General features: G+C 46.8%; 1 protein-coding gene across 1 annotated transcript; it reads left to right on the forward strand.

Annotated features, from left to right (window-relative positions):
• The first annotated feature begins 197 nt into the window (after positions 1-197).
• On the forward strand, positions 198-19,248 carry col4a4 (collagen, type IV, alpha 4). The gene is made up of 47 exons (XM_058079321.1): positions 198-254; positions 1,923-2,043; positions 2,112-2,151; positions 2,926-2,997; positions 5,658-5,792; positions 5,890-5,934; positions 6,007-6,123; positions 6,328-6,396; positions 6,741-6,776; positions 6,845-6,907; positions 6,997-7,032; positions 7,674-7,715; positions 8,779-8,859; positions 8,943-8,987; positions 9,062-9,124; positions 9,228-9,272; positions 10,495-10,548; positions 10,681-10,741; positions 10,810-10,914; positions 11,068-11,223; positions 11,287-11,376; positions 12,089-12,249; positions 12,435-12,507; positions 12,620-12,726; positions 12,817-13,000; positions 13,080-13,148; positions 13,225-13,332; positions 13,390-13,458; positions 13,631-13,780; positions 14,087-14,248; positions 14,327-14,494; positions 14,711-14,854; positions 14,964-15,071; positions 15,230-15,408; positions 15,500-15,563; positions 15,632-15,706; positions 15,819-15,926; positions 15,994-16,101; positions 16,221-16,292; positions 16,361-16,489; positions 16,569-16,676; positions 16,754-16,909; positions 17,063-17,311; positions 17,387-17,503; positions 17,603-17,791; positions 18,236-18,519; positions 18,600-19,248. Exons 2-47 carry the CDS (start codon positions 2,033-2,035, stop codon positions 18,870-18,872), a joined length of 4,980 nt encoding a protein of 1,659 aa, XP_057935304.1. The 5' UTR covers positions 198-254; positions 1,923-2,032; the 3' UTR covers positions 18,873-19,248.
• Positions 19,249-19,404: the final 156 nt, after the last annotated feature.

Below are 19,404 nucleotides of genomic sequence, written 5' to 3' on the forward strand. Positions count from 1 at the left end.
ACTCTTCGTTGTGCGGTGATGCGCCTCACTTTGGTCTCCAGAAAACTATTACTAGCTGTTAGAGGCCGCTGTCTTTGCGCTAAGACAAAACACGCCAATGCAGACCATTATTTTGACAGTCGCAACCACCCACCGGAAGCGTGAACATGTTGTGCTTTCTTCTGGCGCCGGTGATGCTCCCGCACGAGTCGCTCCGAGTCTTTTTTGGCGACATGAAGGTCGAGTGACGCCGCAGAGCAGCGCCACAACTTCAGGTAAGACAGCCGTTCATCGGCCAATTGATTGACCGGCGTCACATGACCACAGGCCTCCAATCAGCTCGATCGTGACGTCACTGATCATTAACCTGTACGATGAGATGAAAAGTTTAAAGATAACTTCAACGTTGCTAGTTTATCAACATGTCAAAATACTTGTTTTTTTTTTTTTTTACTTGAATGGTGTTGCATCTGACATGATGGCGTCAGGATGAGATTCATTAGAGATTACTGCACACTTTGTTTGGACAGAGACAAAAATAAACAAAAGTATGGCAACAGGGATTACATTTATGCCACACGCGTAATCCCTCGACATGACATGTAAACAATCCAAACTTGGCACCGTGGTTCCTCTGTTTTGAGGTCAAATGTAATCAATGAATGATGTCTTTTTTTGACTCAACCATAAACTATCTCACATATTATCATATTTTATTCTAGCTTTCCATTGGACAGCACTAAAGAAACAAGGCTTAAATATGATGTTAAGTAGTCTGCAGCTTGGATAACTCAACACACAGCAATTTATGTCAAAACCACTGGCAACAAAAGTGAAAATGTCCAAATTGTGTATAAATGTGAATATCTTGTGTAGATGGCATTATTTTTGCATCACCGCCTCTACTCTCTTGGTCATGGGGTTCACTAGAACATCACAGGTTGCCTCCGGAATCGTCTTTTAGGTCTTTGTGATGCTGCTGGATGTTCAAGACCTTGCACTCCTCCACTTTCAGCACCTTTACCCTCAGCTTCTTTAGCAAGGCAGTTGTCATCTTGGAGCCCAGTTTCCAAAGGAAGGGCAGTTGCCTCAGTATGTCAAAATACATGTTGGTTGGTTAGCTCTCCAGTGCTGGCAGGACTCACGCAGCACTTGTCCTTGCCACAGTGATGCTGTCTGAACCAAATATGTTCACCTTGGTCTCAACAGACAGGACATGGTTCCGGTAATCTGTGACGCCAAGCATGTGCATTGGACTTCTTTGGTGGACCGTGCTCTTTGTGGTGTATGGTCTTGGCCACTGTGGTGCGGCTCAGTTTCTGGGTGCTGGCAATCTTCTTGCAGCCTAGACATCATGTGGAGCACATGTCAAACTCATTTCCAGGAAAATAGCATTGAGATGGCTCACCTCACTGATCTTATCAAACAAAATACTCACACCGAACTGCGTATTGGCATTTTAATTGAGCAGATTGGAACAATACTATATAGCAATATGTATTAGTATGAAATTCACAGCCATTTTTAATAAAGGTGCAAGATTCAGACCAAAAGTCCAAATAATTTAACTGTACACGACTACAAACGGCATCACTATTACACTCTGTTGGTGCAAGATCATTTCTTAATGGCACATGAGACATGAGTCAAAAGTGAGTCTTTTTACTACAGCAAAGCATGCTGGGAAATGTGTAATCTGCCCATACCACTACTGCATTCTACATCTCATGGATTGTGATGTTTTTATATTGGTTTTGCCTGGAAATTGAGAGAATGATGATTGAAACAAACTACGCCTAAACAACCACAGTGTGTGCTAGTTATGTTAAAAATGGGTCTAAAACTGGTCACATGACACCGGAAAGGGAGAATGGGTGTATTGAGTATTGCTGATCATGTTTACGTGGGTGACAAAGTAAAAGATGGAAAAACCTTGTCTGCAGCATCGCAGGGTCGTCACTGGCTGGCAAGCAGCTGGAGGGTGGAGGCGGCTTGAGTGGACGGAGCTTCTCATGAGCAGCAGACAAGGTGCTGCTTGACCTGCGGACACAACATGAGACTGAGGTACCCAGCAAGATGACACGATGTTGACATTCCCAGACAGGCAAGTCACCTGTGTCCACTTTCCTCAGGTACTTCCTGATGCTCTTGACCGCCTCCACTGTTCTTGGGGTAGGTGGGACACCTGTCTCTTTGACTGACTAGAATGTAGGGCTGATTGCAGGACAAAATATAGAACATCTGATGATGATCTGATGATATCTGTATGTATCACATATAGGATGTAGTATAATCATTGGTTGATACCAAGTCAGAAGAAATTTATTAAAGTGAAGTATTTCAGTAAAAGTTAAGAGAAACAATGAAAGTCTTCAGTGTAGTGAAAAAAAAATGTTGATGCTGGTGTATTGATAACGTACCACAAGAGATAAATGATCCCACCAAAAAGGCAGCACGTATACTGTACATATGAAAGACTATATACCATGCAGGGCATAGATTGTTATATGTAGGACAAATTTGTAGGACGTGTGTCCGCTGAGAGCATCTGACGGCAGATGGAGTGATTTTCACATTCCTGCTGCTGATAGAAACGCTTGACTGCTAACTTAGTTGACACAACGCGGCAGGAATGCAGCCTGCAACACAAACACTGATGCATGATGGGAATCCGTCTGCTGGGAGTCACCGAGTGGAACGGGTCGCACTCGTTGTCACACGAGAGTCACTCGTGTCCTTTTCCCCGAGCACCAGCGTTTTTTTTCCATTTGAATTCAAATCAATCAGAGAAATTCATGAAAAATCCCAGCTGACCGTTTGAAGGACACTTGAACCACATTGACCTTAAAGGTCCAGCGACCTACTCAGAACCCTGCCGGCCTAAAACCGGGAAGAGTTCACAGACGTTCTATGTTCAGACATTCACATCATCTCTTTGTCTCCAAGGGCGACCACACTGAGCGCTGTGGAGGGCGGGACTGTTCCACCTGTCAGTGCTTTCCAGCCAAGGGAGCGATGGTGAGGCTACGCCTACAACACAAAAAAGCCAATCCCAGTGCAGTAGTAGAAGACAGCAATGTGTCCATCATGAGACCTTAATGAGAAAGTTGCTTCCGTTCACGCGACAGACGATACGACCAAATCTTGTAACATTCGGTTTTGGTGTGGAAAGTGCCATGCAAAAACACCCCTCAAAAATAGATAGATAGACTTTCTTTATTGTCATTGCACAATAACACAGCAGTGAAATTCATTCATTCATTCATTTTCTACCGCTTTTTCCCCACGAGGGTCGCGGGGGGTGCTGGAGCCTATCCCAGCTGTCTTTGGGCGAGAGGCAAGGTACACCCTGGACTGGTGGCCAGCCAATCACAGGGCACATATAGACAAACAACCATTCACACTCACATTCATACCTATGGACAATTTGGAGTGGCCAATTAACCTAGCATGTTTTTGGAATGTGGGAGGAAACCGGAGTACCCGGAGAAAACCCACGCATGCACGGGGAGAACATGCAACATGCAGCAGACCTCACAGCTAGGAGACCAGGGTTCAATTCCCACCCTCGGCCATCTCTGTGTGGAGTTTGCATGTTCTCCCCGTGCATGCGTGGGTTTCCTCCCACATTCCAAAAACATGCTAGGTTAATTGGCGACTCCAAATTGTCCATAGGTATGAATGTGAGTGTGAATGGTTGTTTGTCTATATGTGCCCTGTGATTGGCTGGCGACCAGTCCAGGGTATACCCCGCCTCTCGCCCGAAGACAGCTGGGATAGGCTCCAGCACCCCCCGCGACCCTCGTGAGGAAAAGCGGTAGAAAATGAATGAATGAATAACAATGTGGAGAATAAATAGATGACATTAAATATGAACAACAATGTACAGCATAAACAGTAAATTGCACAAATAATTTTGAATAAATAATAATAATTTAAAGGTACAGGTGCTTATTTGGCATTGAGCAGTCTGATGGCCAGGGAGAAGTAGCCGTCTCTAAACCTGGTTGTTCTACAGCGGATGCTGCAGAGCCTTCTCCCCGACACCAGGCGAGAAAACAGTCAATCTATGAATAAGTAAAACTTAAGTAGCAAATAAAAACATAACAGACAACAGGAGAAAATAATTACTAAACGAAAAAACAAACACTAATCTTGGTGGCTCGTCTTCTTGTGGAGCCCGGTCACAATCGCATTGTTCATGTGTGTGTCCTGTTCCAAATCATCAATTGCGATATAATGTGATGGTTTTCATATTTTTGCTTCTTTAAGGCATCCACTTTTTTTTTGTTTACCAAGTGATACAGCATCATGCTTCACTCCCTTCATTTGTTTTGTTAAGTACTCCATGTCATTGTGTTGTTAATCTCTCACATTGATCTCTTCAACATCATTATTATTCTCGGAAGCTACCTGGTTTCTGACTCGTTTCTATTTCCACACAGAAGCCCTTTTTATGCTTTTAGCATCTTTAGATTTTTCAGTTTGAAGCCCTCGCTGGAAAAAGTTTGAACACCCTTTCAGTTGAAGGAATGGGAATTTAAAATAAGAGATTCATTCATTCATTCATTTTCTACCGCTTTTCCTCGCGAGGGTCGCGGGGGGTGCTGGAGCCTATCCCAGCTGTCTTCGGGCGTGAGGCGGGGTACACCCTGGACTGGTCGCCAGCCAATCACAGGGCACATATAGACAAACAACCATTCACACTCACATTCATACCTATGGACAATTAACCTAGCGTGTTTTTGGAATGTGGGAGGGAACCGGAGTACCCGGAGAAAACCCACGCATGCACGGGGAGAACATACAAACTCCACACAGAGATGCCCGAGGGTGGAATTGAACCCTGGTCTCCCAGATGTGAGGTCTGCGCTAACCACTAGACCGCCGTGCCACCCAAAATAAGAGATCATCATCAAAATAAATAATGACGGCATGGAACAGAACGTTTGCGTTTTTATAGACCGGTATCACAATCAGAATCGTTTTTTATGACAACATTAGCCATTAAAGTCTTAGTGTACAGTCTCACCTCATACACACACCTGCACGTTTCACCTGATTGTAAGATGTTACTAGAATCAAGTGCTCGCGAGTGTGTTTGCGTGAGTGTGTGTTTGTACAGCTGGGGGTCGCAGACAGACAGAAAGCATCATGGGAAAGCGTCTGTCTCACTGATTTCACACGTCAATAATTCCAGAGAAAGATAGAGAGAACAAAAACTAACAGAGATCAGACCTGTCACATCTCATCACACACACATACACACACACGCACAAACACACAGTGTGCAACACTGTGGGGGCGCTGTGCTGTCACGCTGCCCTCTTGTGGTCACGCTCAAAGTTTCCTGGCATAACTTGCAATTATTCCATTTTTTTTATATTGAAATACAGAAAAAAATGTCATATTATTCACTTCTGTTATTTTATTTTTTATTAAACACCCTAAAACCACTTTGGTGTAGGCCAAGATATACCTAGCTGTTCAATAAGTATTATTTTTAGTGTTCAAACATTCAATATTTCAACTAATTTTCCTTCATGATATGAAAAATAGTCCCTGCGAGCCAATAGAAATTGAGCTGTGGGCTGCAAATGGCCCCTACGCCTCCATTTGGATACACCCCTGCAGTAGAACGTTGCCAGTTCAGCTTTAGCTCTGCTTTATTTCTACAGGGGGATCCAGGGTCTCTAGGTGGACAGGGACCTCAGGGACCCCCAGGCTTCCCAGGCTCTCAAGGACCTCCAGGAGAGAAAGGCAAGCGAGGGGAAGAAGGCCCAGCAGGATCTCCGGGACCCAAGGGAGATAGGGTGAAGAATCTTTGAGGAAGACAAGAAGAGACGCTCGCCTCAGCTAGTTCAGGTTTTGGTCTGGTTGTGACTTAGCTTGGTTTCATTATTGTTTCAGGGAACTGTTGGTGTTCCTGGCTTTCCTGGTCTAGAGGGAGTCCCGGTAAGACTCCACCCATCGCCATCAACCTGCTTCAGCTTCTCTCTTTCACTGATAACTTGCTTGTGTTCTCAGGGTCACCCTGGCCCCGCCGGTGGGCCTGGATTTCCAGGTCTGGACGGATGTAACGGGACGAGAGGAGAGCAGGGAGCTCCTGGACTTCCTGGAGAGGAAGGGCCCAGCGGCGAAGCGGTCAGCACCACAGATAGATCCACTTCATAGGTTGATCAGTGGTTTCCGTGTTGTATTCAGGGACCGGCTATCAGCTGTAGTTCTCGGACCATGGTAGTCAGGAGTTTCATAGAACTTCAGTGGTTTCCTTAAATAAAGCACCAGGATGTCATTCTTTCCTTCTGATTGATGGAAAGTCACCATGCTGATCCACTTGTGATGCAGGGTTTTCCAGGACCAAAAGGATTTGCAGGAGAGGCAACATTCTACTTTATCCAGTACCCTGGAATCCCTGTGAGTGGTCCACACATCATGTCCATGCATCCATTTTCTATGGCGCTTATCCTCATTCGGGTCGTAGGCATGCTGGAGCCTATCCCAGCTGTCTTCAGGCGGGAGGTGGGGTACACCCTGGACTGGTCGCCAGCCAATCACAGCCACACATGATGTGTCAAACCATAATAATTGACTTGTTTGGTGAAACTGCCAAACACGACCACATAGATTAGAGTAGCGTCACCTCACCCGTCACTCTCTTGTGTGCGTCTTTAGTCCCGCCTACGTCATTGTTTCACAGGAGCTCATTGGCCGATTGATACACTGATCCATCCGTCTGTAACAATCTTTGTGTCCGACAGGGTGACGCTGGCTTTAGGGGATTTCCTGGTCTACAGGTGATATAACACCGCTGACTTCCTGTCGCTGGGACTTGCTGTCGTACTGACTTCCTATCTCTCTGCAGGGTAAACAGGGTCCTCCTGGTCCGAGTGGATTTATGGGTCCTGCGGGTCCTGTGGGAGTAAATGTGAGAACATTTTCCAAATTTTTTTTTTTACACAAATGAATCATATTAATGAGCGTTGACAGTGACAATGTTTGTTTGTGTTTGTTCAGGGTCTCCACGGACTGTCAGGTTCTAGAGGTCTACCTGTAAGTATCCAATCTAGAACAATAGCAAACATTTTTGTTCTCATCACTGAATGTAGCAAGCGCATACAAAACATCAATCACTACAGATAGAACCATAATGAGAGGACAGGTGGAAAAAGAAGAGATGGAAGAAGATGACAAGGTGGAAGAAAAAAAGACTAGATGGAAGAAAAAGACTAAATGGAAGAAGAAGACTGGATGGAAGAAAATGAGGTGGAAAAAGAAAATGAGATGAAGAGTTGAAGACCGAGAAGAGATGGAAAACCAATTGGAAGAAGAAAACAAGATGAAAGAAGAAGACAAGATGGACGAAGAGGACTAGATGGTATAAGAAGACATCGACAGAAAAGACGATAGAAGTTGACATGGAAGGAGAAAAGGAGATGGAAAAAGGAGAGACGGAAGAAGATGAGATGGAAGAAGAATAAGTAGGGATGTCCGATATTGGCTTTCTTGCCAGATCCCAATATCAACCGATATTGTATTTTTACAGATGAAAATACAGATAATTATCTGACATCTCTCAGACTAAGAGATGGAAAAAGAAGAGCTAAAAGAAGGAGAAGACAAGATGAAAAAAGAAGAGAAAGAGATGGAAGAAGAAGAAGGAAAGAAGTAACATATGTGTTTGTGTGTTCCAGGGTGAGCGAGGTCGATCGGTGGCGGGTCAGAAAGGAGACGAGGTACAAACATGAACATTTTCAACACCACTCATACATTGGTGCTAGGGATGTAACGTTTTGGTACGTACCTCGGTTTTCAGGTCACACTGGGGTTCATTTTGGGTATAGGAAGGGAAGAAAATACACAACATAAAACTGCAATCTACTAACAATACAGTTCATTCATTCTTTCATTCATTTTCTACCGCTTATCCTCATGAGGGTCGCGGGGGTGCTGGAGCCTATCCCAGCTGTCTTCGGGCAAGAGGCGGAGTACACCCTGGACTGGTGGCCAGCCAATCCCAGGGCACACACAGACAAACAACCATTCACACTCACATTCATACCTATGGACAATTTTGGAGTCGCCAATTAACCTAGCATGTTTTTGGAATGTGGGAGGAAACCGGAGTACCCGGAGAAAACCCACGCATGCACGGGGAGAACATGCAAACTCCACACAGAGATGCCCGAGGGTGGAATTGAACTCGGGTGTCCTACCTGTGAGGCCTGCGTGCTAGCCACATTCACCGTGCAGCACCAATACAGTTGTCCTATTATTCATTCATTCATTTTCTTCCGCTTTTCCTCACGAGGGTCGCGGGGGGTGCTGGAGCCTATCCCAGCTGTCTTTGGGCGTAAGGCGGGGTACACCCTGGACTGGTCGTCAGCCAATCACAGGGCACACATAGACAAACAACCATTCACACTCACATTCATACCTATGGACAATTTGGAGTCGCCAATTAACCTAGCATGTTTTTGGAATGTGGGAGGAATCCGGAGTACCCGGAGAAAACCCACGCATGCACGGGGAGAACATGCAAACTCCACACAGAGATGCCCGAGGGTGGAATTGAACCCTGGTCTCCTAGCTGTGAGGTCTAGTTGTCCTATTAAAAAAAGGAAAATATGGGCATCACATAAAGAATAATTGAAAGGCACATGGAATAACTCTAGATTAGTATGATCAAATCATTGAAATGTTCTGGAAAAAATAAGGAAAAATGAGAGAAAATAAGAAAAATTCTGATGCCGAAAAATCGGTCTCTGAATAACGGCAGTAAAAGTGTGTCATCCACAGGGGGAACAAGGCTTCCAGGGGCCTCCAGGGCCATTTGAGTATGTTGACCCCCCAGAGGACTTTTACATCAAAGGAGAGCAGGTGACACAGCTTTTCATCCAATCACATCACAGTAATCATTCAGCGCCCAATTTGTGAGCTAATGTTCTGTCTTGGTTCTCCAGGGTCAAGCAGGGCTTAAAGGTGTGTGTGGACTCCAAGGCCTGCCCGTAAGTCCAGTTGAGGTTTCTACTGAGTTACCCTACTGAGGTTCTACTTATCTAACGCTCATTTGCGGTTTCAGGGCTTGGATGCGGTTCCTGGCATCAAGGGAGAGAAAGGGATTGTGGGACTTCCTGGACCCAGGGTGAGTCATTCTTTTTTTTTTTCTCAGAGCTTTGTGTTGTTGCTCGTCATGCTGTGAAAGTGTTCTGTGAGTCTCATTTCTTTTTCGGATTTGTGGTTGTCAGGGATTGGCTGGACGACCTGGTCTCTCTGGCAAGAAAGGAGTGAAGGTGAGTATCTTCAGATAAAATCACATGTTTGAAGAGCTCCAAGTAAAATGTATAGTTGCTCAAAATGACCACTGAGGGACACTGTGTTTGTTCATGTTTTTCCAAGAAGGATGAGAACCAGAACCAACACTTAACCAAAATATCAGACCAACAGGGTCATACGGAGAAGCTAAACCCACAGCTGTCCTTGTATTGGTCGATATTACAAAACCTCCTGAATACTGTAATTACAGATCCAAACTGTACCATGATGAACCCAACTGGACCATGTACTGAAAACGGGCGAAAATGGTCCAAAACGGTCGTTGTACTGTTCCCGCAAGCTTTTTAAACTAATTTCCTCCATGAACATGTGTGTACTTGGCGGGAGTAAGTAGCGGGTGAACTAACAAATATACAATAAACCTAGGAAATAAACCTATTCAAGGGCGGCACGGCGGTCTAGTGGTTAGCGCGCAGACTTCACAGCTAGGAGACCAGGGTTCAATTCCACCCTCGGCCATCTCTGTGTGGAGTTTGCATGTTCTCCCCGTGCATGCGTGGGTTTTCTCCGGTTTCCTCCCACATTCCAAAAACATGCTAGGTTAATTGGCGACTCCAAAATTGTCCATAGGTATGAATGTGAGTGTGAATGGTTGTTTGTCTATATGTGCCCTGTAATTGGCTGCCGACCAGTCCAGGGTGTACCCTGCCTCTTGCCCGAAGACAGCTGGGATAGGCTCCAGCACCCCCCGCGACCCTCGTGAGGAAAAGCGGTAGAAAATGAATGAATTAACTAATTAAAATTTTTCCTAAACTTATTGTACTAAATTGCATGTTGTGGCAATGCCACAGAAAAGGAGCTGAATGAAGATGGACAGCGATTGTGCCTGCTATATGTCTCTGTAAACAAAATGGCTTGACAGGATGTACTAAAATAAAAGCCTGAACTTCAAAATACGATCCACCCAATTTAGTCTCTGATGGTGGTCCAACATTATATGGCTCTTTATAATACAGGAATTGTGACTTGATTGAGGATAAGACGGCAGAGCTTGTAGATTTGCGTGTAGCTAGTTCTGGCCGGTCCAATATGTTTACTGTAGCCTCTGCATGATGCTTTTATGTGCATTTAAACTTACAGTAAATCATAAAAAATTCAGATTTATAATGTCACAGAAGAAAGTCACAATGTGATATGAAGTGCAAGTCTCCCCGAATGATGTGTGTGATTGTGTTGCAGGGGATTGCAGGAAGTCCGGGTCTTCCAGGCCTGATTGGACGAGAAGGCCCCAAGGTTGGTTTGTGATCCAGACTTTAGTGTGACCTACTGGTTGCCATGGGTTCAATCACACGCATGATGTGATGGAGACCTGCTGAAAAAACAAACGGATCCACGTGATCAGACTGCCTGTTTGTCTGTTCTCAGGGGATGACGGGGAGTCCAGGTTTCAAAGGCCTCCCTCAGGATTTCGTTGTCACACATTCAGGTAAACATCGACACAATCCTGATCCCGCCTATTCACATGCAGCATTTTGGCAACTGTTTGTTTTTAAGGTGACTCTGGCGAACTGGGGGCCCCAGGACCGACGGGTCCTCCAGGAGATCGTGGCTCAATGGGAACCCACGGGCCCCAAGGGCCTCCTGGCCGAGCCGTACCTGGTCAGACTCAAAGCTACACTACATCCTATCCTATGTTAAAGTTTCCCAGTCAGTTGTGTAGCCATTTGGGCGGGACTTGTTGAGTTCTGTCCATCATCCATGAAACCTGGTTCACTTATTTAGGAACTAAACTAAGTGTGTTGTCGTCATCAGGACTACCGGGTGTGGTGGGAGTGAGGGGAAGTCCAGGTGCCCCTGGTGACAAGGGAGATCCAGGTCAGCTTTTCGCATATCAACCATTTCCTGGGGAACCTGGAATACCTGGACGCCCAGGACCCAAAGGACTAAAAGGACTGCCAGGAAGACCAGGTACCCCTGTGAGTCACTACAGAATCTCTTTTCATTATCCTGACTTTTCCATGTTTTCTGTAGGCTATTACTGTCTTCCTGGAACCCCAGGAGCATCTGGAGAACCTGGTGAACAAGGGGCCCCAGGGTCCACAGGGTTCCAAGGATTCAAGGGTCAGTGTTTCATTTACGGTACATCCTTGTGTGATCGACCGCACCCATAGAAAGCCCTTAAATACATTTTTATGACACCCTTAACATGTTACTAGAACATTTTAAATAAAGTTTGACATGTTACATACAGTCTAGTGGTTAGCGCCCAGACCTCACAGCTAGGAGACCAGGGTTCAATCCCACCCTCGGCCATCCCTGGGTGGAGTTTGCATGTTCTCCCCGTGCATGCGTGGGTTTTCTCCGGGTACTCCGGTTTCCTCCAACATTCCAAAAAACATGCTAGGTTAATTGGCGACTCCAAATTGTCCATAGGTATGAATGTGAGTGTGAATGGTTGTTTGTCTATATGTGCCCTGTGATTGGCTGGCCACCAGTCCAGGGTGTACCCCGCCTCTCGCCTGAAGACAGCTGGGATAGGCTCCAGCACCCCCCGCGACCCTCGTGAGGAAAAAGCGGTTGAAAATGAATGAATGAATTGACTCTTAAGATGGCGCCCTTTCCTGGATTCTTAGCTACAGCACTCTTTTTCCACTGTAGATAGCGCCATCAAATCACTTTCTATTCACATTTTTTACAATTAAGGCAGTGAAAAGAGTCTGCAAATATGCAGGGTGGCAAAAGCTGAACTGCAGATGAGGACAGATCTGCACTTTGTGGTCAGATGACCGTTAAAACTGAAATGAGGTGTAACTCAATTGTGTTTATACTTCAGGTCGCCAAGGTGAATGTTCCTGTGGTCCTTCAGTCGTAGTGAGGGGCCCACCAGGCCCAGCTGGTGAACCTGGGTTGTTGGGGTATCAAGGATCTCCCGGAGCCCAGGGGCTAAGAGGGGAGAAAGGCTTACCAGGAGACGTTGGAGGGAATGGACAACAGGTAAGATACCATAAATGCAGATGAGGATTCCTACGTTCCTACGGCAACAATCAGGGGTCAGGTGCCACAGGTGGTACCTGAAATGTTCACAGTCTTCTGTGTATATATTATAGAACCATCTGACCAATCCATCATCTATTGTAGATATTCTGTGGTAATTGGTTGGCTGATTTATTTGGTTGCAGGGCCTGGGCGGCTTACCGGGTGTCAAAGGGTTCAAAGGTCAGAAAGGAGACTTCATTGTGGTGGATATTAAAGGTAAGTTCACTCATGTTGACTTTATGCAATTCTATATCAGTCGTGCCACCAAAGCAAGCAAAAGGTGGTATCTCTGCTGACGTCAGGAGTTTAACCGCACATTTGTCTACAGGTGAGAAGGGCAACACAGGTGAGTCAGGTCCTGCAGGTAGACAAGGTTTCTCAGGGAGAAGAGGTCAGGATGGGCTACCAGGACCCCCTGGAAGCTCTGGAGCCAAGGTGAATTGGACACTTACAGCTCCAAGTGGCCATGGAAACAGTTGTGACCTTTGCTATTTGATTCTTCATGCTTATGTGACATTTCATCAGGGAGAAAGTGATGCCAGTTATCCTGGAGATCAAGGCTTTCCAGGTCCATCAGGTCCCAAAGGACTACTAGGACCAACCGGACCGCGGGGATCATATGTGGTCGGCGCAATAGGAAAGCAGGGGGACCCAGGCTCTCCAGGGGCCCCGGGTTTCCCTGGCCTTCCTGGCCCGAAAGGTGTTCAAGGTAAAGGTCAATGTAATAGCAACGATAAGAAACTTCATAAATAAGAAACGTAATTGACTCACAACACACCTGTCGATAGGTGAAACTCTTCCTTGTGTACCTAGAAACCCTGGAGCACCAGGAGAGAAGGGAGAAACCGGAGATAGAGGTCAACACAATCAATGAATGTCCACCATCTAGTTCCTGTTCAACTGTGTGTTTGACTTCCTTGTCCATGTGTCCAGGCCGCAGAGGACTTCCTGGTCCACCTGGTTTCAATGGAATCACAGGACCTGATGGACCGAAAGGAGAAAAGGGACAATCTGGACTTCCTGGGCCTCCTGGACGACCAGGTACTGGTGCATTTTACCTCGCTGAACAATAACTGACTTTCTATCTTACCGTACTAGGACCACCGGGTTTTGTTGGAGATACTGGAGACGAAGGACCTGAAGGATTCAGTTATGCTGGAGAGCCAGGTACCCTTTGAGCAGTCACCTCTGATTTCAGGCAGACAGGGAATCGAAACGAGGACAATGTGATGTGGCCCGTAGTGCAAAAGACCTACAGATCACAGCAGTTGATGTGAAATGTATAGAAATTCCTACTGAGGTTCTTCTACGTATTTATATGTGTTTGTGTGTGAACCAGGTGCTCCGGGTGTACCTGGCACTCCTGGACTGAGAGGACCAACTGGAGACTCTTATGTAGGACCGTCAGGACCTGTTGGCTTTCCAGGGCAACCAGGCTCTATGGGACCGAAAGGAGTCCCAGGTCAACCTGGCAAACAGGGTTTCCCAGGTGAATTTCTGAATTTGAAATGTACAAATTCTTGGATTTCTAGTTCTGGACCTGGACCATCAATTCATCTCTCAAAGACTTGTTGAATTGTAAAGTTTGGACCTGGTCCAGCTCCTTGCAGAATCAACACAATAGTTGGCTGGTCGTCCAGATTTATCATCAGCACCTCCTGAGCCTTCTTTTTTACTTCATCAAAACAATTTGAGATGGTTTACCATTAGCAATATTATATATATATATATATATATATATATATATATATATATATATATATATGTATATATAATATTTTCTCTCATTGTCCAGGTATCACAGGTCTGCCTGGAGGTCCAGGGCCAAAGGGCCAGAGGGGACAGGACGGGGCTCCGGGTAACATTGGTCCCCCTGGCCCTATCTCTGATCTGTGTGATATTGGAAAGCCTGGCCCTGCAGGCCCTCCTGGTCCACAAGGACTCATTGGTCCCCCAGGTGAACTGTGACGTCTCAACAGTCAGAGAAGCTCACCTAAAACATTCAGTTGCCCTGGTAACCCATGGTTCTGCTCAGGTTGTTCGGGGGAGAAAGGTGATATGGGAGAGCCAGGATCTCCAGGTTATGGCCCCCGTGGCCCTGTGGGTAAACCAGGGTCTCCGGGTTTTCCTGGGTACCCAGGACTTCAGGGCCCCATTGGTCCCAGTGGAGACTCTGGATATCCAGGATGGGATGGCCAGAAAGGTGAGCCCCTTACCATCATCTTTACTTTTCACCGTAAAATTGTTTTTAATCCCTGAAGTAAGACCAGTTCACGCCCACGTATGAGGACGATTTCAAGTCAGGGAAAACCTCAAACAGGCGTCCAACCTTCAACCCCCCAGTCCCACAAATGGAACTTCTGCTGTCCCTTTTGTTTTTGTGATTCTTCAACCAGAATGTGGCATATCTGTCAATCAGGTCTAATGGGACCATCTGGTAACAGTGGTGTCCCAGGGATCCAAGGATTAGTTGGGGTCCCTGGATGTCCTGGGAGGAAAGGCGAGAGAGGACCAAATGGTCAAGATGGAGCTCCAGGATGTGAAGGCCCCAAAGGAGAGAAAGGTAAGAACACTGTTACCGACTCTGCTACAACTAATATTTATAACAAATGTAATCCCAACAATAACATCAGTCACCATCTTGGGATATCATCTTGGTTGTGTCTCTGCAGGCCTTATGGGGACCCAAGGACCTCCTGGGGTAACGCTGGTTCTCCCCATTAAAGGTGTTAGAGGAAAACAAGGCCTCCCCAGTTTCAGTGGCTTTCCTGGTCCACGAGGTCAGACTGCTAACTTAAATTTTTCACTTAACATTTGTGGTCATGGCCAAGTAGCCACAGTGAAGCATTCAAGTGTAATGGGAAAGATTGTGAGTGGGAAAGAGTGTGGATATTTTTTGTGGTTTCCCTGTGGGAATATACTGTATGTGCTTTAACAGGAGATAAGGGGGCGCAAGGTCCTGTTGGAAAGCCTGGGTATCCAGGCATTGATATGCCCCCGGGAATCATCGGGCCACCGGGTCCTCCTGGACATTCTGGCAAACCAGGGATTTCTGGAGGTCCTGGACCACTTGGACCTTCTGGCTTCATTGGCTTCCCCGGTGAAAGAGGAGACCCAGTAAGATTAAATAAGATGTTCAGAACAATCTTATTTGTGAATATTTAAGTTAGGCGGACATGCTTAGCAATAATGAACTTGATCTTGTCAGGGTGACCCAGGATCCCCTGGAAGGTCTGGTGAAGCCGGTCATCAAGGACACACTGGGCCCAAAGGTGCGTCTATCCACTGCCATGACAGCAAATTCAAAGATTTTGTTTTTAATTACGTATTTGTGTATCAGGTGATAAAGGAGAGTCTGTTCGTGGTTGTGGTTTACCTGGGGACAATGGACCTGCTGGAGAATCTGGACCTCCAGGTAACATTCTGATTCTTGGGTAACTGTAGTAAGAACGTTGACATCCATTTGACCGTCTTCAGTCGTGAAACAGTCATTAAATCAGCTCAGTATTTCAATTTTCCTTCACCAGGTGTGCTTGGACTTCAAGGTGATCCTGGAGCATTGGGTTTCATTGGCAGTCCAGGCCAGAGAGGGTGTAAAGGAGATCTAGGACAGCCTGGGGAGCAGGGACCAGCGGGTACAGATTTATATCTGTAAACAAACTGAAATTTGACACTTTCTGAACACATCAACATCTCCATTAGGTGTGATTGGACCCCCGGGTCCCAGAGGTCGCCCAGGGGTTCCAGGTCTCCCTGGAAATGCAGGTGCTGATGGTCCTCCTGGACCCCAGGGTTTCCCCGGACTTCAAGGTCAAGATGATCACTTTTTTTTTGCTGTTTGTGTGATGCCACCGGTACAAATGATGACCCCGACTATTATACTGGATAAGTTAGTAGTAGTTCATATTATTACTCAACTGTTCAAACAGGCCCTCCTGGACCACTTGGACTTCATGGCCTGGATGGATTGAAGGGAGTGAAAGGAGATATTGGTACTCGAGGTATGGCCACTGGTGTTTCATTCTTCATTCATTCATTTGTCAACAATCATGCCTCTCTGTCTCTTTAGGTCTTAGTCTTCCAGGTCCTCCAGGTTCTCAAGGTCTTCCAGGAGATAAAGGACCTCCTGGTCCTCCAGGTCCACAAGGTTCATCACAACCTGGGCCTCCAGGACCCAAAGGCCCTCAAGGATCTAAAGGTGTGTGAGCTGCCTTTGGTTTTGTGGCTACAATAAAAAAAATTAATAAATAACATAACAGCGGTCTTTATTTCTCTAGGGCCACAAGGACTAGTTGGCCCTTTGGGTGAATCTGGACCTGACTGTAAAAATCCTCCACCTGGGGTTCCCGGAGATCCTGGTGATCCTGGACCAGATGGCGAGCCTGGTCAGACACAATAGAATGATATAAAACAGTAAACAATAATTTATCTGAGACCTAAATGACCACTGAATGTCTTTCAGGTTCTCCTGGTGACATGGGGGAGTCAGGCCCTAACCCTCCGATACCTGGGGACGATGGGGACAATGGAGACTCAGGATGCCCTGGCACAAAGGGAGACAAAGGATCTCCAGGGCCCAGAGGATTACCAGGCATACGTGGAATTCTCGGGTTCAAAGGTGAGGGGAATCAAAGAACCCCGATACGTCACTAGTTCTCGGCTCAGGCTGCTGTAGTCCAGACGGGCCTCCTTTTGGATCGACTGCTGCTCACAGAGACAACAATGCACCTTTTTCTGATGGTCTTCTGATTTTGAAAATCTGTGTGATCAGGTGAACAAGGTTCTCAAGGTCTGATGGGGTTACCTGGAAACCGAGGCCCTGGAGGTTGGCCAGGACAAGCTGGACCTCCTGGATCTCCAGGCTGTACTGGGCTGGTGGGCCCAAAGGGGGAGATGGGCAGAGTTTTTCCTTGCCCCACTTACCCTTCCCCCCCACAGGGCCCTCCAGGACCCCCTGGGCTACCTGGTCGACCAGGAAGTGCTGGTGTGCAGGGAGAGATCGGTCTCCAGGGACTAAAAGGTAAGGAGCTGAGGACTGAATAAAAGACACCTGTGTTAGGACAAGTCAACATCTTTTTCATATGATGTGCTGCAGGTAAGAAGGGAGACGTTGGGTGTCTAGGACCACAAGGGCCTGTGGGGCCACCAGGTTCTGAGGGAGAGCCAGGTCGACGAGGTCTGCAGGGAGAGAGTGGATTGGTGGGAGCCAAAGGTGAGACCTGATGTTCAAATCCTCATGAACATTGATTTTAAGACATCAACAACTCTAACATGAGAGTCTAAATGGAAGCTTTTGACTTCTTGTGGCCAGGTGATCCTGGTTTTACTGGAGACCGTGGACCTCCTGGACCATCCAAATCATTCAATGCAGGCTTCCTGATGGTCATGCACAGTCAGTCCAGAACAATTCCTTCGTGTCCACATGAGATGAGGGTTCTGTGGGTTGGATACAGTCTGCTGTACCTGGAAGGCCAGGAGAAGGCACACACTCAGGACCTGGGTACTCATTAACATGTCCCTCTTCCGCATTTTTTCCGTTTTGCGTTCGCCATCTTGGTTATTGCCTGGTGTCTGATCACTGGTGGGCAATCGGCATTGCCCATGTTCAACTCGATTTCCGGTGCGACTCTTAAGCGGCCAGGAAGTGAGGTTTACCAACGTACCCTTTGCCACAATTTCATGCACCGCATTTCAATTTTAAGGGAGATAATCATAAGGTCTCCTGTGATTGGCTGGCCACCAGTCCAGGGTGTACCCCGCCTCCCGCACAAAGTCAGCTGGGATAGGCTCCAGCACACAACCGCGGCCCTAATGAGGATAAGCGGCATAGAAAATGGATGGATAATCATAAGGTCTCAAGTACATCAGAACTTTTTTTTTCCGCAATACAATAATATTAAAGTTTGTCCATGTTGTCCATGATTTAACTAAAATTATTTTACAGGTCAGGCTGGCTCGTGTATGCGAGTCTTTTCCACCATGCCTTTTGCTTCCTGCAACATGGGAACGTGCTCGTACGCCAGCCGCAACGACAAGTCTTATTGGCTGTCGACGACGGCTGCCGTTCCCACCGTGCCTGTGGGCGGAGCCTCTATCGAAGACCACATCAGCCGCTGTGTGGTTTGTGAAGCCCCTTCTGCCCCCGTTGCACTACACAGTCAGTCCTCCATCCAGCCAGAGTGCCCCCCCAACTGGAGGAGCCTGTGGACCGGATACTCCTTCCTCATGGTGGGTTCTGAGGCTGATAGAGCTAACGATTGAGGTGTACCTTGAAGGGTAGATGTCACAGTTGACGGATTGATTTGCAGCATACGGGTGCAGGTGATGAAGGCGGCGGTCAGTCTCTGACATCATCGGGAAGTTGCCTGACTGACTTCCGGGCGCAGCCTTTTGTGGAGTGTCAAGGGCCTCGAGGAACGTGCCACTACTTCGCCAACATCTACAGCTTCTGGCTGACCACCATGGACTCTTCTAAGCCATCGTCCGACACATCTTGGTCGTCAAGCACCGTGATGATAGAGGCTTGGCAGCAGAGGAGCAACATCGGTCGATGTAACGTCTGCATGAAAAAGAGCGAGTGAGGGAGGTGGTCACCCCGAGAGAGGAACATAGCACCTCTTCTGTGGCGTCACGTGACGCCGACCACCTGGTCGGATCAGGTCACACCTGCTGGAGGGAACTGCACACCACTACTTGACCACGCCTCCTCCACATGTTCACTACACGCGTGTGCGTGGAGACTTTTTCCAAGACTCAACCAGCGGTCAAAGGTTTCAACGGAACACAAGAACTGTCACTGCCCAGAATATTCTGTTGTATGAAGATGGAAATTTGGAGCAAGAACTTTTAGTTTAGTTCTCACACACACACACACACACAAACACACATCATCATTGAATTTGCAAATACGCTGAGTAATAATAAATTAAAATGTAACTATCTTTTGGATTTCCTGTTCTTGGTGCATTTCATTTAACAGTCACTGTGTAACTGGTGAGTCTAAAAAGTCTAACAAAAACATAACCACACAAATCATTTGGAAATATTGATCACTGTACTGTGGCATGGCGGTCTAGTGGTTAGCGCACAGACTTCACAACTAGGAGGACCAGG

The sequence above is a fragment of the Doryrhamphus excisus genome, chromosome 8, assembly GCF_030265055.1.
Source record: "Doryrhamphus excisus isolate RoL2022-K1 chromosome 8, RoL_Dexc_1.0, whole genome shotgun sequence".
Taxonomy (NCBI): domain Eukaryota; kingdom Metazoa; phylum Chordata; class Actinopteri; order Syngnathiformes; family Syngnathidae; genus Doryrhamphus; species Doryrhamphus excisus.